Source organism: Vipera ursinii (genome assembly GCF_947247035.1).
Source record: "Vipera ursinii genome assembly, chromosome: Z".
Classification (NCBI taxonomy): Eukaryota; Metazoa; Chordata; class Lepidosauria; order Squamata; family Viperidae; genus Vipera; species Vipera ursinii.
The window spans coordinates 80404347-80422189 of NC_139517.1; the positions used below are offsets into that span (position 1 = coordinate 80404347).

The window sequence follows — 17843 nt, forward strand, 5'->3', positions numbered from 1 at the left end:
GAAGAAACAGAAAGGTTGGCGGCGGTGGTGGCTGCTTTTGAGGCAGCTTAGTGCCCTTGCCAAGATGTGGAGGTGCTCCAGGCCCACGCTCCATGGCTTTGATGGCAGGAGTAGCAACGCCTGCCTGCTGGGTGGAAGAAACAGAAAGGTTGGCGGCGGCGGCTGCTGTTGAGGCAGCTTAGTCCACATGTCCTAAAGTTGTAAAGTATGACAAATACTGTTCTAGAACAAAACAAAAGTAAAACGTATCATAAAATAAAATGTAATTTTATTGAACTATGAGGTTCTTCCTTTCAAGGGCAGAATTTTGGTGATAGAAAGAAAAGTAAGTTTCCTATAAATAAATAAATATATATCACCGTTTATATGTATCATAGTAATGGTTTAGTTCAACATATTCTATTGTAATTACATAATATAGTCTTTTCCGTGCTTTCTATTGTATACAGTTGCAAAGAAGAGCTCTCTGTTAAAACTACTACACATCCACATGTTTATAAAAAATTATACTGTAGTTCAGTTCTCCCTACCTCTTGCAATTTATTTTTGCAACTCTTAGCAACAACATCAACCCAATGTTTCTAATACTTTGTTATTTTCCCTGAGTATCTACAAATGATTTGTTTCTCAAACAAATCTATCTTCTATTTTCTTTCTATCACCAAAATTCTGCCCTTGAAGAGAAGAACCTCATATTTCAATGAAATTACATTTCACTGTATGATACTTTTTACTTTTGTTTTACTCTAGAATTATAATTGAATAACAAAAAACAGAGTTGGAAGGGATCTTGGAGGATCCACTGCTCAGGCAGGAAACCCTATACCAGGGCTTTTCAACCAGTGGTACGGGTACCACCTGTGGTACGTTGGTACCTGGCAGATGGTACGCAACCATCCTAGAAAAGTAGTGGGGGAGGGGAATGAGCTGAACTGGTGGCAGCACTGCACAAGCCTGAGCAAGAGACGGCAGGAGCTGCAGGGCTGTCAGGGCTCAGCGGAAGCACCAGGATCAGCACCAGGCTCCAGCTGGAGCTTGGCACTGATCCTGGCGCTTCTGCTGAGCCCAGAAGAAGCACCGATCAGCTGGAATGTTGCAGCATCCCCAGGATCTTGTGATTTACATTCAGATGCTTGGCAACTGATTCATATTTATGATGGTGACAGTGTCCCAGGGTCATGTGAAGTGACCAAAACCTGCTGCAACCACCCAGCAGGGGGGGAATAAAAACCAAATACCCCCACCCCACCCCCACTGCCAATCCTCAACAGAAATGCTCACAACAATGAAAACCTCAGACAGGAGGAAGAGCACCACCAGGTGGGCAGGCAGGTGTCTTTTCCGCTGTGGCTTGGGGGCACTTTTTTCCAGTGACATTGTAACTTTGAACAGTCAGTAAATGAACTGTTGTAAGTCAAGGATTACCTGTGCTTCGTCACTTTTTTCCTTTTTTTTTTGGTCATCAAGTTTTTGACACCTTGCTAGGTGACTGGTGGTACTCGGATGTTGCCATATCCTAAAAGTGGTACAATGGGTGAAAAGGTTGAAAAGCCCTGCCCTATACCACTTCACACCCTAAGTAAAAATACCAGCGTGATAAATAGCAACATCAATGTGTTTTTACATAAAATATACTTTAAAAATATTATGTACATGGCATAAAATACTTAAATTAACAGCCGAGATTATTAAAATTCCCTCTGAAATAAAGTAATTTGAATAATCTGTTTTTCTTGTTATTTTTAATTTTTGTGTAGGAGAACATAGTTTCCAGATTGTTTTACTGACGGCATTTTAGATTTTGACAAATCCATCCTTTTATGACAGTAAAAATAATTAGGGCTATGTGGCTCAAAAATTACATTGTGCACTACTTCGATATCTACATAGCCTTAGAGTAATATTAAAATATAGATTTTTTTTAAAATATGCCTCCATTGTAGATAAAGCTGGGCTAGTTTCACCATTAGCTCTAATACAAGAACATTTATCTGAAAAAAATGTGTTGAAAACAAGTCCAGGTATAATTTTAGTAGTTGAATGTTCTTTAGACTTCTTAGGTAATTAATAGTGAGTTGCATTATATTTTATTAAATCAGGGTATATTCAGATTTTGCAGGTGATTCTTCCTATAGGTTAAAAATAGTTCTTCATCAAAGTCTTATTTCCAAGTTTACTTGCTAAAAATACACAAAGTAATAATCTGGGAATCAGTTCTTCCCTTTGATGGTCATATCTTAGGCAATGACATAGCTAAGTGAAGGAGACTTTAGTCTTGCCAGAAAGAAAATTGCTCTTATTTGATAATTGCTAGGGTGATATTCAGCACAGTAGCATCTTTGCTGGCTTTAGCATTAGGTACCAGCTATCTTTTGCTCTGGGTAAAAGGCGTGGTTTGTTAAAAGCTGTGGTCAGCTATTTCTGATTATGTTACAGTAAACTTTACTGCGATGCTGCAGATATAATATTTTAGAGTCCCTGAATACAATTTTCTTCATTTTGGAGGTAGCCCATGGACCTTTAAAAAAAAAAAATCAAGGGCAAGATTTTCTCCTTTGCTATAGTTGCCAGGCTGGCAGATGTTTTTATTTGGACAGCAATATGTTTTGATTTTTGAATTAGCTGTTATATGTATTTACCGTTTATTTTTTCCTTGCTTTCTGGAGAATATCCATGTCTTCAAATTCTACAGAAGATTGGAGACTGGCATAGAAGTTTTCCTTGCAGGGATACATAGTATTTTAAGATGATTGCAATAGAGTGCTCAGCTAATCCCATAGGAAATATTTGTGCGCTTTATAGATATTGTGCCAAACTTCTATAGTCATCTGTGCCAAAGTAATATGTTCTGAAGCAATGTTTGCCTCTGTTACAGCCCTGCTGCCGTGCAATTTTGGTACCCTGGGGTAAAGCAATACCTTTCATAATTTCTTTTTGTCTTTAAAAAGATACTTTAACAAATATCTTTTGGAGTTTTTTGAAGTGAGTGGAATACAATGCGTATAAAATATTCTGACCTTTAAAAAGCATAATCCCAGGAATATGTTGATGAATATAAATCAAGACAGAACTTTTAATTATTACTGCATTCGTTTAGATAGCATTAATGCTGGTAGCAACAGAGCACCATGGCAATCTGGTTGCATGGATATGCACTGAAGAGGGAGAAGTCACATACACTTGCTCATTAAAAGCAAGCATCTTAGCAATTGCCCTTGATCCAGTGTAAATAATTTCTTTGTTCTTCTCTTTAATGAATCCCTGGACAATCTTTGCAAAACATTATGAAAATGCCAGATTGTTGTATAAGTTATGATGGAAATATTTAAACCAGTATTTTTAGAAATCTATTAAATGTTGTGAATTTATTTTGTGAGCATTTCTCCAAAAATGTTTTGTCATATGTACATTTTTAAAATCTAAGATCAGATTCCTGGGATTAAATTCTACATGCTTGCAGTGGCAAATAGATTTGAGTGAAACTCTGATCCATCTAAACTGTCTTAAGCAATACATTATCTATTTAGTCCTAATTCAAACAGTATTCAAGAGTAATAGAATATCATTTCTGTGAAGCAAGACCTTACTTTCTTTTTCAACTTTTAGCTTCAATTTGATTTTGGAATTCGTTTATTCATTCAATATCTATAACTGCCAATCTCATTCACTGACTTAGTAACTTTAAGCGGCTTGCAATTCTAAAACTAATTTATTTTGCTACTTAATAATTCTATGTAGCTTCCCAACAACTGAAATAACTGAAAAATCCATATGATAACAAGTGAAAAATAAACGATGTCAGGAATGACAAACTGGCCCGGGTCATCATTCTCTCTTGCCAAAGGCCTGGGTAAAGAGCCAGGTCTTCAAGGCCTTTATAAACAAAAGTAAAGTAGGAAGCCTGTTGGATTTCAGGGAGGGGGGAGCTTCATTGTGGAGGGCATGTACTGCTGCAGAATTGCTTCTGTGCCTCATTTCTTTTGGTTAATATTTCTGGCTGGAGAATTATTTAACTTTAAATTGATTATATCCATTAGTGATGGATAAAGTGAGGTGTTTTTGCAGGACTTCATAATAATAACAATAACAATAACTACAACAACAACAACAACAACAACAATAATAACAATAATAGTAATAATAGTAATAATAATAATAATAATAATAATAATAATAATAATAATAATAATAATAATAATAATGTTGGAAAGGATCTTGGAGGTCATCTAGTCCAACCCGCTTGCATTTGTGAGCACAATTGAAATCCCTCAGCTTCCAGCTGCTCGATATTGGTTATACAAATCATGATTTCTGCGGTCTCCAGAGTAAGATGGGTGATCTCACCACCTCTCCTTGTCTAGAGAGACTCTACTCATCAGAATTCGTAGCCTGGCCGCTAATCTCTGCTGCAGTGCTGTCTTTGCTCTTTCAGAAACCTTGAGTTCACTATTGAACCTCACTTGGAAGTCCAGCAAGGACTTACTAAATCTTACTAAAGTTTGTCAATAAACTTTATACTGAGTAAACAAATTCCTGAATTAGGGGTTAAAAGTCAAGAGGTTAGAGATTTATATGAATATCTGTGAGAAACTTGGCACTTTTAATTCACTTGCTGCAATGTGTGTGTACTTGTATCTTAAATGCATATTTGCTGCTTCAATTAATTTGAAAAAAAAATTGAAGGTTTATATGATTAGAATAGCTAAAAAACAAACAAATAGTTGCAGGTGTATATTTATCACCATGCCATTCCATTGAAAAGACTGCAATTAAAAAAAGCCTAGATACACTTTCTTGAAATGTTACTAGTCTTTAAAAAAATACAAAATGTAATGCTGCTTAATGCTATTGCAGAATGGAGCAATGCATACAGTTCTGGGGGAATAGAATGGAATAGAATAGAATAGAATAGAATAGAATAGAATAGAATAGAATAGAATAGAATAGAATAGAATAGAATAGAATAGAATAGAATAGAATAGAATAGAATTCTTTATTGTCATTGTGTAACTCACAACAAAATTAAGTGCTGTTCATAATGTACACTTCACACAAATAAAAATCACAAATAAGAACACATATTACATACACACATCCTTCACATTCTGTTCACCATTGTGCTGCCCTAATATTGCATTTCAATGTTGCACTATACTGTGGTATTTAATATAGTTACAGCTCTGGGGTAAAAATTATTTTTCAGCCTATGTCTTTGTTTTTATTATCCTGTACCGTCTGCCAAACGGCAATAGTTCAAAAAAAGATTGTCTCAGATGAGATGAGTAAGAATATTTTGAGTTTTCCTAAGACAACAGGAACTGTACAGTTTGTCCGGAGGTGGGGTGGGTTTAGGGAGCATGGTAGAAGCTCACCGCCAGTTTTTCATTTAGTTGTTTCCTGAGAAGACTCAAGAGATATAATCTCTGCTGGGCTTTCATAACCAATGCTATAAAATCAGCACTCCAGGTCAGATTCTCCTTTATGGTAACACCTAGAAACCTAAAGCTTGCTACCTACTCCACACAGTCTCTGTGATGATCAGGGGCTGAATGTCTGATCTATTCCTCCTGTAATCTAGTATAACCTTCTTGGTCTTAGTTGTATTGAGAACCAAATTATTGTCTCTGCACCACAAGAGCAACTGCTCCACCTATTAACAACACATATTAACAACATCCACATGTTAACAAGAAAAAAAGTCAAGGAAGCTGTAGGCCCACTAAAGAGAGAAGATGGCAAGGAAATAACAACAGGGAGAAAGCAGAGCTGCTTAACTCATACTTTGCATCAGTCTTCACACAAAAAGAAACTATAGCCCAACATACCAAAAGAAATCACTGCAAAATACATACTAGAAACAAAAATTAAAATAAGCAAGAAAATGTTAAGAGAGTTTGACGAATATAAATCACTGGGACCCGACAGATTACATTCCAGAGTTCTGAAAGAGCTGGCAGATGTTATCTCAGAACCATTATACAACATATTTCATAAATCCTGGAGCACTGGGGAAGTACCTGAGGATTGGAAATGGGCTGATGTGGTTCCCATCTATAAGAAAGGGGGAAAAACAGATCCAGGAAACTACAGACCAATCAGTTTAACATCAATACCTGGGAAGATCCTAGAAAAAAGATAATCAAAAAACAGATCTGCGAACAACTAGAAGCTAACAAAGTCATAACCAGTAGTCATCACGGGTTTGTTAAAAAAAGATCATGCCAAACCAATCTTATTTCATTTTTTGATAAAATGACTAAACTAATAAACCAGCTAAATGCTGTGCATGTAGTATACTTAGATTTCAGTAAGGCATTTGATAAATTAGACCACAACCTACTCCTTGGTAAGCTAGAAAAAGGTGGAACAGACAACATCACCACCTGATGGATCTGTAGCTGGCTGACAAACCGTACTCAGTGAGTAGTCCTCAATGGCACTACATCCACATGGAGAGAATTAAGCAGTGGGGTACCAAAAAGCTCTGTCTTAGGCCCAGTACTCTTCAATATCTTTATAAATGACTTAGATGAGGGAATTGAAGGGGAACTCATCAGATTTGCAGATGACACTAAACTGACAGGAGTAGCCAATACCACAGATGACAAACTCAGGATCCAAAAAGATCTTGACAAACTTAAATAATGGGCCCTGTCCAACAAAATGAGTTTCAGTGTGGAGAAAAGCAAAGTTTTACATTTAGGCAGGAAAAATCAAAGGTACAAGTACAGATTAGGCAAGACCCGGCTCAAAAACAGTAACTGTAAGAAGGATCTTGGAATCCTAGTGGACAATTACTGGACTATGAGCCAGCAGTGTGCAGCAGCAACCAAAAAAGCTAATACAATCCTGGGTTGTATAAACAGAGGCATACAATCAAGACCACGCAAGGTATTAGTACTGCTTTATAAAACCCTGATAAGAGCACACCTGGAATATTGCAGCCAATTTTGGTCACCATATCACAAAAAATATGTTGAGAGTTTAGAAAAAATTCAGAGAAGAGCAACTAATGATCAAAGGCCTGGAGACTTGGGTTTGGTTAGTCTAAAGAAAAGAAGAAATAGGGAAGACATAATAGCAGTATTCCAGTATCTGAGGGGCTTCCATAAGAAGAGTGGGTCAAGTTGTTCACCAGAGCATGAGAGGGAAGGATGAGAAACAATGGTTGAAACTGATCAAATAGAGAAGCAACCTTGAATTAAGGAGAAACTTCCTGACAATGAAGACAATCAACCAATGGAAAGCTTGTCTCCAGAAATCATGGGTGCTCCATCACTGGAGATTTTTAAGAAGAGACTAGAAAATCACATGTCTGAGATGAATCTTTAGATTCTCCTGCTTGAGCAGGGGGCTAAAGTAGAAGACCTCCAAGATCCCTTCCAGTTCTATTCTATTCTATCTCATCCCAGTAGGCAGAGTCATCCCCCTTGGAGATAAGCCCCACCACTGTTGTATCACCTGCAGATTTAACAATAATATTGCTGGGATGAGTGGGGGTGCAGTCATAAGTGTAGAGGGTATAAAGTAGGGGGCTCAACACACAATGATGGAGGCCTCCAGACGGGATGGAATAGTGGACTGGGATAGAGACCAATTAAAAATCTGGTCTGCGCAGTCTTTAAGCACCTGACCAGAAATGCCGTTCACAGCTCTCAAGGTACTCCTCCCCACGGTGAGGGGAGGGCTTTGGTGGACTAGTGGCTGTAACAGCTGTTTCTCATGGGTTCACTTCGAAGTGGGCAAAGAAATGATTCAGCTTCTCTGCCAATGAAGCATCCCTGTCAACAGGAATAATATTGGGTCTATAGTTGGTGATTTGTTGTATCCCCTGCCACACATACCTCGCATCATTGTTATGAAAATAATCTTCAATTTTCCTCTTATAATCTGCCTTGGCCTGCCAAATGCCTCTCTTCAGACTAGCTCTGGCAGCACTTTATTTTTCCCCATCACCAGATCTAAAGGCATTGTTTCTATCATGCAGGAGACACTGGACTTCCCTAGTCATCCAAGACTTCTGGTTGGGATAAATCCAGATTTGTTTGTCCACAGTAACAGTGTCTATGCAGTATTTAATATAGCCCAGAACAGCTGCAGTGAACTCCAGGTTTGGGTGGTCGAAGATGTTCCAGTTTGTTCTCTCAAAACAATACTGCAGCTGTTGGGAGGTGTCATCAGTCCAGAATTTCATAGTCTTTATTGTGGCCAGAGCCCATTTCCTAAGAGGAGTATATGCTGGTAATAAAAGCATGAATATATTGTCTGACAGGCCCATGTGTGTCAGTTGTATAACCCTGTAGCCATGTTTAATGTTGGAATAGGCTTTGTCCAATGTATTTGCTGCCCACTTAACATGCTGGTGGAATTTGGGGAGCAAATCAAATTTAAATCAGCATGGTTGAAGTCCCCTGCTATAATGTGCACAGCATCAGGATATATATTCTGAAGGTTACTAACAGTATTATAGAAAAATCTCAAAGCCAAGTTAGCATTAGCATCAGATGGAGTATAAACAGCAGTGATTATGACCATGGTAAACTCCGGCAGAAGGTATATGGATCTGCATCTCACAGTCATATAGTCTAGGTCCATAGAGCAGTAACTGTCTATAGTCTCTGTTGGTACACCAACTGTTGTTAACATACTGTATATCCATAAGCCCCCGCTTTCGATTTTACCAGAATCCTTGCTCCTATCCTGGTGGTACACTGTGTAGCCCACAAGCTCAACAGCTGTATCTGGTATAGATGAGTTAAGTCAGGTCTCTGTGATCAGTAAAACACAGCAGTCCTTGGTAAACCTGTTTGTTGTAATTCACAGCCTCAGCTCATTCATTTTGTTGGTGAGAGATCTTACATTGGCAAGAAAAATGCTTGGAAACTGTGGTTTGTTTGGGTGCTTATGTAGCCTCGCTTTTGCTTCCTGTTCCTTCCTCCTCCCTACTTGGATTGTAACCCATGGAGAGCCTGGGGTCCTAGCTGCATCCACTGGTATATCATGAGAGCGGATAATAGCCTGTAAACCGATTTGCAAAAGATCGTGTCAGCCATGGATGTTATTTGCCTGACATGACAAAAGCAAGCAACAACACATACAATACACACAAAAGCAAACTCATAACACACAATGACCACACAACACACAACCTTGAAGACACACAAAAACAACGTTGCAACACACAAAAACAACCTTGCAAGAAGCAAAAACAACCTTACAGATACACCGTGGCTGTGTGAGCTGCATTATTTACCAGTTTGCTACTCAGTCCAATTCAAGATGTTGGTTATTACCCTTAAAAGTGCTACATGGCAGGGGTCCAGGGATCTAAGGAGTGTGTCTCCCCAATGAGACTAGCCTATCCCACTCATGCTAGTGTAAGAGGCCTGTGGATTCCATCTGCTACGACAGGGATCTCCAATCCCTGGCCGCAGCCTGTTCGAAACTGGGCCGCTCAAGTGGCGGGCAAGCACTTGTGCAGCTCCATTTGTGTTAACAGCACTTGCTTGTACATTTGTCTGCCACTTGCACAAAACCATTCTCTCTCCCCACCCCCAAGCTGGAAAAGTTGAGGATCAACATGCTAAGGAATTTTGTGAGAGTGTTCAAGAAGAAGAGCCTTCTTTTTTAAAAGAAATGTTTTATTAATTTTTACAATAACAATCTTTAGTGCCTAGTGTACAGCATGTTATCTTGGTTCATATATTTTGAAAAAAATCAGTAATTAACAGTCAATAATAATTAATTTTTGTACTTTCATAATTAGTATATTAATTAATAGTATATTTCTTTGATCTTCCCTTCTAATAGTATTCTCCTTCTTCAATCTTAAAGAAATATAATTCTTAATATTTTCAATCCATAAATGGTTAAATATAAATGTTTTTTCATATAATAATAACATCCATGTTTGAATTTCTTTCTTATCATCTTGTGTTGTTTTTATAAAAATCATCTTACTAGTTCACCATATATCCTATTTTCATAATTATTTAAGCTTAATTTTTCATTAATATTCAAACAATTCTTATCAGTCATAATTTTCTCAATATTAATCATCTAAATAGCTAGATTTTCTATTTAGATACACCATCCCAATTTTTTCATATTTCATGTGTTATAAAAATACTATACTGCTTGTCTATCTTACGACATCTACCTATAACATGTTTTCTGATCAGTTTATATTTCACTTATATTTGTAAAAGTTAATTTGTTAAATCACTATATATCCTATTTTTGAAGTTCTTATTTAAGCTTAATTTCCCCTCAGTATTTCAGTCATTCCTTAGTCCTAATTCTCTTCAACTTAATTTATCTTAAAATTTCAAACTTTTTATTCACATACATCATCTCAATATTTTTACATTTTATATATTATAAAAATACTATATTACTTATATCTCTGATTCCTCTTACTGTAAGGCCCTTTTATATCCAAAGTTATCTGTTCTTTTAACCATATTCAAACAAGTGTTTGTTCATGTAATACTCCATCTAGTAGGGTGAGTCAAATCTCTTGAATCTGTCTCTGGCCTTCTTTTGCCAAGTAGATTTCCAAATTGATATATTCCGCTTGCCAGGAAGTTCTTGTATTTTTGTAAGTATTGTTGGGAGTGGAGAAGATAGACTGTGTAAAATATATGCTTTTTGTCTCTCAACCTCTAATGGTTCTCCTGGCAGTTCTATTTTGTTAAGTCTTCTTTCTTATCCTCAGGGTTTTTTATGTTCTGTTGAATAAAATATCTTTTCTATTTTTATTATTATGTCCAAGTCTTTTAGTTTTTTCCCTGTTTGTGTTGAATTATAATTCTCTCCATTTGTAGCTTTCCTGATTAAGTCATTTTCTTCTAGTTTATGTTCTGTTATCTGATTTCTTTGTTCATTCTTTACCATCATTTTCTAAGTTTTTTAATGTGGTTTAGATTAAAGATGTGCTCATTTATGTCATCAAAGTAGTTTTTGTTCCCCTCATGATTTAAAGCTATTGTCATTTGTATCTGTCATAGTAATACATACATTTCCTCCTGGAAAGTATTTGTCTTGTCTTGAAATGCTGCTTCTGGAGGTCTTTGATATTCCAGGCTAGGTCTTCAGGAGTAAATATTAAATATGGTTTTCTGTTATTTTTTGATAAGTATGCAATATCCATGTTGTCTCCCCCTTTCAAGTAGTCCTTCATCAGTACCATAGTCTCTATAATTAGCTTTATCAAACCAGCCAAACTCAAAATCCAAACAGCCCGATTATGTTTAGTTCTTTATGTATAGTTTTTATAATCCACTGTATTTCCCATTGTCAAGGCATCAGTAAAATCAGTATTTTATAACAGTTCTTTTATTCAGGGGTCAATTGTCAATCAGTCAAAATTGCAGTTCAATATATTTAGTAACCTTGAGGCCTTCCTGTAAATTACCCCCTAAAAGATTAGCCCAAAGTTTTTCTTTTTCTGTAAACAATTCTTGAGTTTAGACAACAGTCAGAGTATTTCTTTTCCTTCAGACCTTATGGCTGGCCCAGTATCTATTCTTTCTTTGTTCCCACCCAGCTGTCTTCTGAGAGTTATTAAAGTTCAAGGGAACAGATTATTCTTTGTTTCTGGGCATCTTGCCAATTTCTGAGTCAATGTTGCTAATGTTCTATGCTCTAGTTCTCCACTAGGTGTCAGACAAAAATATTATTTATTATTTTTTTATAGTTTATCAAAACTATAATCTTAGCAGTTAATTTTAAATTTCTAGATTTATCCAGACTATAGTATTTTAACTTTGATTTCAATATATTTTCCCCTTAAAGGATAATTCACCACTTCCTTCTATGAGGGAATGGGGATGTAGTCTCCTCCCTTCACTTTTGGAGGTTTTCTTTTTGGGGATATTTCCCAAGGAGTTACAGAGTAGAGGAAAGAAGATCGATACTCTCACCAGTTCCAAGCACGCTGTTCACCTTTGTTCTGGTTCGTGCTCTTGGACTTCAGCTGCAAGTAACTTGGGCTCATGTGAAGCTAGCCTTTCTCCTGTCTCTGTTAGAGGGCTTCCCCTGGATCAAACGGATTGACTGTCATTGTTCCATAATCACCAGGGCACCCCTTTTTCTTTGTCATCTCTCTGGGATGACTTCAGATCCAGGGTCCCCTGGCAGGGTGAAATCAGCTGTGAGGTGCAAAATTCCATAATCCTGCAGCTGCGCGCTAAGGCGCAAAAAACAGAAATCAAGAAGAGCCTTTTCCTGTATGGCCCTGACCCTGTGAAACAATCTACCACCAGAACTGAGAACTGCTCCCACCCTGTTGGCCTTCCTAAAGGGTATAAAACCTGGCTTTTTCAGTTGTCTTGAAACCATAAGGACGGTACTCACTGCTGAAAGTGACTGACAGTATAAGAAGATCTGATCCCTGTAGCATCCATCACTTGGTTCCTGGGGGGGGGTGTTGCATAATTTTTTTTAAAAAAAAGAACTGTTTTTCAATCCATCTTTTTTTGATGTTGCCTTTTCAGGAAAATGGGCAATATATAAATTTAATTTTAAAATATATAGGGACAAATATATAAAACAAACAATGACCCCATCTACCTAAACTTAACCTTATCTACATTTGGAGTATTGTTTCTCAGACTGAAAGAAGTTATACATGCATCTAAAAACCTGAAATGTGAACATCTGCATCTATCTGTACATTATTAAATTAACTCCAGACATTATTGTTCTGTTTTTCAGATACTTAGTGGATGAAATTAAGAAGAGAGAAGGATTTCAGTTGCTTTTGGAGGTAGGTTAAATGCAATTTAGCAATTTGTGCCACCATTTTGGAACTAATGATATAAGAAACGCTAAAAGTATGAAGTGTAGGCAGTATTTTAGACCATCGCCTTGATTGCATGCCATGCCTAATTTAGATGATAAATAATTACTTGCCATGTTATTGAACTGAAACAAAGTAGACGCAATTGGATTGAAACAAAATGAGGTATTTTACATAGGGATGTTTTCCTTATTATTTCTTAAAATAAAACATTACTCATTAGAGTATTTGGAAATAAATTTTAGTATGCATAGGAAAAGATAAAACATATGTAAAGCTTTAGATGTTCTTTTCCTAAACTGAGTATTTTAGAAGTTAATGACTGCTGTGAATTCATTATGAATTTCACACTACTCTAAATTGTCATCTGTTAAGGAGCCTAAAGTGTCATGTTCCAGTTATTTGTAAGACAAACTCTGTCGGGATTATTAAATTGACATGAGTCCCATAGTTCCCAATCTAATCTTTCCAAAACTGATATACCATCCATTCTACCACTGACTTGAGATTGATCAGAATTGATTTCCAACTCATCTGGGATCAGATTGGAAAGGCTGTTATAATGTGAAGAGTGAGTAATGGGATATTTAAAAAAACAGGAATGCAATCCTGATAGTTCTTCTCTGAGACACATAATAATAACATAATCTTTTTATATTAAGCTCTACTATATATCACAGTTCTCTTAAACTGATTATAGCAGCTACAGCTGTTCTCAAACATGTTACTTAAGTATTTCTGAACCTCTTTTAATTGAAATAGAATATATGAACGTCTTCATGCTATTCCTTAGCACATTTCTATGCCAAAAAGGACTAATTCTGCAATCTGTTTTATTGATATTAAATTTGCTGTCATTAACAACAGATCTTAGTTGTCTACAATTGGTAAGCTAGAACTGGATTCTGTTCAAATCCAAAAATATCATTTCAGAACAATGCCAAAAGAAAGGAAGTGTGGTTTATTTACAGAGCATCAAAGAATTAGATTATGATATTATGAAACCAGATCTCTAATCCTGTCGCATTATTCCTGAAAATTTAACATCTATATATATTTATACCAAGCATAAATATAAAATTGCAATTTCCTTGTAGTGTAGCAATGGAAAAAACAACTACTGTAGCATAAGTGTTATCTTTCTAAATCAAATGAGGCTATAAAAATAGTTGTCAGCAATGGGATCATTATTTGACCTCTGACTATTCACAATTTCAACTTTCATCATGGCGTTTAGCCCTGCTGGTTATGGATGATAAGAGTTATATTCTGACCTATCTGATGTCCTCTGCATTAAGTGAAGCTGGTCTACAATAGCCCCCAAATATCCAAAAGATGCCAAGAGCCATTCTTAATAAACTTTCCTAAAACTCTACTTCTTGCAAGATCAGCAAAAAGGAGTTAAAATGCGGGGGTTGTCAGAACTCCATCTTTAGACTTCAAAACTTAACTTGCAGAAATAAAAAATAAACGTGGAAGGCTTTCCAGTCTCATGCAGAATATTTTGCTATTTTAAATCAGATCAGGGATTGGATACAATTCTGAATTATAGATAACCTTTATTGTTATTTTTTTTTCCTGTGGGCATAATGGCACACATTAAAAATGAAATTTAGTTGCTTCCTCTCAAAGTGTGTACATACATAACACATTTAAAACAATAAGAAGTTAGAAATACATAACAGAAAACCGGGCAGTATAGACACTTACACGTAGGTTGTTAAAAAATAAGCGAAAATTACCTAGCATCCAGAGGAAAAGTAAAGGAAAACAATTGCATCAATCTACATAAGGCAAAATTGGATTGAAGATTCTGGTAGTTAATACCAGGATTTTATTGGACTTCTTGTTTTAATTTAAAAGCAGTACTTCTAGACAAAAAAGGAAACAAAAGGCCCCTTTGATGTAAAAAAAAACACCATGAATGAGCAAACCTCACAGAATAAGCAGAAATTAACAGAGAATTGATTGTCCAGAGTTCACTCATTCAAGGATAGATTAGTGGTAGCAGGATCAGGACGTGTGGCATAGTAACTGGTATGTTGAAGGAATAATAATGTGGTCTGTAGTCTAGATACTTAGGAGAGAATTAGAGGATCAATTTAATACTTCTGTTTAAAGATAACAGCCAGTGATTTTCAAGATCAGAACTTTCTTGGGAATGGAAATTACATAATCGATATTCACACCAAAGAGTTGCCATGGGAATCTTGCACGTTCATAAAGTGGCTATGTGGCTCCTCAAAACATAGTCATTTACTAGGTGGTAAGAAATTAAAATTGATCCTTCTTGCCCTAATGACATATACACATAGATTTGTAACTACATATGTACGTACATCTTACATACATACTGTCAAGGTAATCACTTAGAAGCTAGCCAGCTGATGTAAGATGTATGATGTAATGATGGGAATGACTCAGCAGGGTCTATGTCCCTTTAAGAGCCAGTTGGGTCTGTGTCTCTTTAAGAGCTTTGTATAAAAGGGAAGGCTCTGCAGATGTGTGCTCTCTCTTCTGTTTCCTACTGTACCTGCTGTGTGGGTTGGAGCCTGCTGTATTAACATGTATATGTATATTGTTCCTGTTGTATGATATTGTAGATCAGGCATGTCAAACACGTGACATCACGTGACATTGCACAATGTATCGTGACTTTTTCCCCATTGCCGGCAATGGGGTTGGCGCGGTTTCAGAATGATGCATCTGGCCTAAGGGCCATCAGTTTGACATGCCTGTTGTAGATAGTGTAAGATAAACCACCATTTAATATAGACCACTGCTTACTGTACTTACTTCTGGGTTATCTCAGTGCAATAAGACGGTGCATGCTCTGACATTCCTGCAATCTTAGTCTCTTACTACAACTTTTTATTCTGGACTTTCTAGATACATACCTGAACCACAATATCAAGCTGAGAAATCCTTGGTGCTGGATTCCTCAGTTCAACTCGGAGTTAGAAATATTCTCCTTCATTAGTAGAAAATCAGGCTGTTTACAACCTCACCTCATGACTTTTTTAATATTCTACAAGTACTTATAGGGAACCTCATTGGAAGTAAAGCTAATCCTAAGGGTGGTATTTTATTTTATTTTTTCAGCATGTCAAATTGTTTTTTATTTTAAATAAAGCTCTTTAAAAAATTAAATGAGGTGGACAGATGATCTTATGGATAACCAATACTTCAGAGTCTCCATGATACCCATTTTACTTTGTCATTCATCCCGAAACCTCTCTTGATTGTATGAAGTTTTCTCTAACTTTGTCATATCTTTCCACGTTAGCAAAGATTATGAAATAAAACCAAAGAGGAGATGGTATCATCTTTCAGTGATCATTTTGCAAACTGTAATAAATTAAGATGCAATAAATCACAATGTATTAGGTTTGCCAAAGGCCTGAAGGTAACTCAGTTAATGCAGCTCTTGAAGATACTGTATAACCCAAACAAACAGTATCAAAATTGTTTTGGAGATTTTTTTTCTTCCCAGCTTGCATCATTATATTTACTTGTAATATCTTAAAGTAAGTCATCATATAATGGAACAGAACTATGTTTATGTTGAAAATGCAAGATACAAATTTAACAGATATAAACTTTACTCAGGAATTATGAAATGGTTAATTATACAAACCATCATCATCTTATGTAGAAATGTTGAAGTAGATTAATAGGTTTGATACCAACACATTGTGTGTGTACTTGTGTGTTTGTGAATTGGGGTAAGATTTGATGTCTACCCATTTGGACTGTTACATTTGTATTCATTTAGTAGTTGGTCAATGCTCTTTTTATGTTGTGAAGATTATTTTTCCTTACCTTTTCAGCCAGAATATGCAAATATTTGCTTCTGGTATATTCCACCTAGCCTAAGAAAGATGGAGAAAGAACCAGAATTCTGGGAAAAGCTCAGTCGTGTGAGTACTATACTATAAGAAATGTCTTTTCAATAACCAGATTCCTGGGTTTTTTTTAACAGATACATAGCAAATGACATTTCCATCAATGTTTTGTACTAGTATACTAATACAACTATGTCTGGTGAATTTCTGCCTTGTACCCCCTTATTTAAGACATAGAAGAGAAACTTGTTAGAGAAGATGTTGGAAACATGTGGATTGTTTTAGAGATTTATGTTCCTTTTATGGTTTGTGATAAAATTAAGCTCTGGTTTTTAAAATATTCACAGAATTAAGACCATCTGGGTTTTAATTTGAACTATAGATAAGAATTGATTTTACCGTAATCACAGTTTAGGTAAGGCCAATTAAATTTCTTTCTTCATGTAATGGATGCAGACATTATGCATTTTTTCCACTTGCTATCAAAGCCAAGGCAAGATGAACAACATTGTCTGCATCCATTGTCTAGACATAGCATTCATCACCAGTTTTAGACATTTAACATTGTCCTTGGGATTCATTTAGCATTATTAGTAGATATTATGTCTAGGAAAAGGTTTAGGAATAATTTCTGATGTCAAACAACTTGTCTACAATATAGAGAATGAAAAGTAGTTTGTGCTGCCCAGGGAAGTCTTAACTCTTCTCCTTTGTATAGATATTTAATATTTGAAATATTAGGCAATCAAATTGGATTAACTTTAGGAACATCCCACAACCTAATGTTAAGATTACAAAAAAATAAGCTAGCAATATTTTTACGAATATATTTTTTTTAAAAAAGAAACTTACGTTCATATGCATATTTTGTTACACTTTTTTCTTAAATGTGCTAAAATTTTGTTAGCAAAACCTGCATACAGGCAAAAGTACATTCAATGTTCCTTCATACAGTATATTTTGTACATTGTTTTCATAATGTATGTATTTTCATACAAATGCATTTATGATGTACTATTTTATACTTGGCAAATGCCATACCAAAATTCAGGGAACTGCAGATTTTGAATTATAATTGATTGATTTACAAATAACAAAATAACAGAATTGGAAAGGACTTTAAAGATCTTCTAGTCCAACTCCCCTGCTCAAGTAAAAAAAAACTATATCACTTCAAACGAATGGTTGTCCAATCT

The 17843-nt window shown here is 35.9% G+C and overlaps 1 protein-coding gene across 4 annotated transcripts in view; it reads left to right on the forward strand.

The window, feature by feature from the left end:
- The window catches only part of GADL1 (glutamate decarboxylase like 1), a 142983-nt gene that overhangs the window by 85259 nt on the left and 39881 nt on the right, over positions 1–17843 (forward strand). For all 4 annotated transcript variants that reach the window (XR_014494075.1, XR_014494076.1, XR_014494077.1 and 1 more), the window contains exons 13-14: positions 12718–12769; positions 16633–16722. Coding sequence is in view for 1 of the 4 variants with exons in the window: in XM_083376150.1 (XP_083232276.1) it covers positions 12718–12769; positions 16633–16722 (142 nt within the window). In the remaining 3 variants the exon portion in view is untranslated. The remainder of the gene's footprint in view (positions 1–12717; positions 12770–16632; positions 16723–17843) is intronic.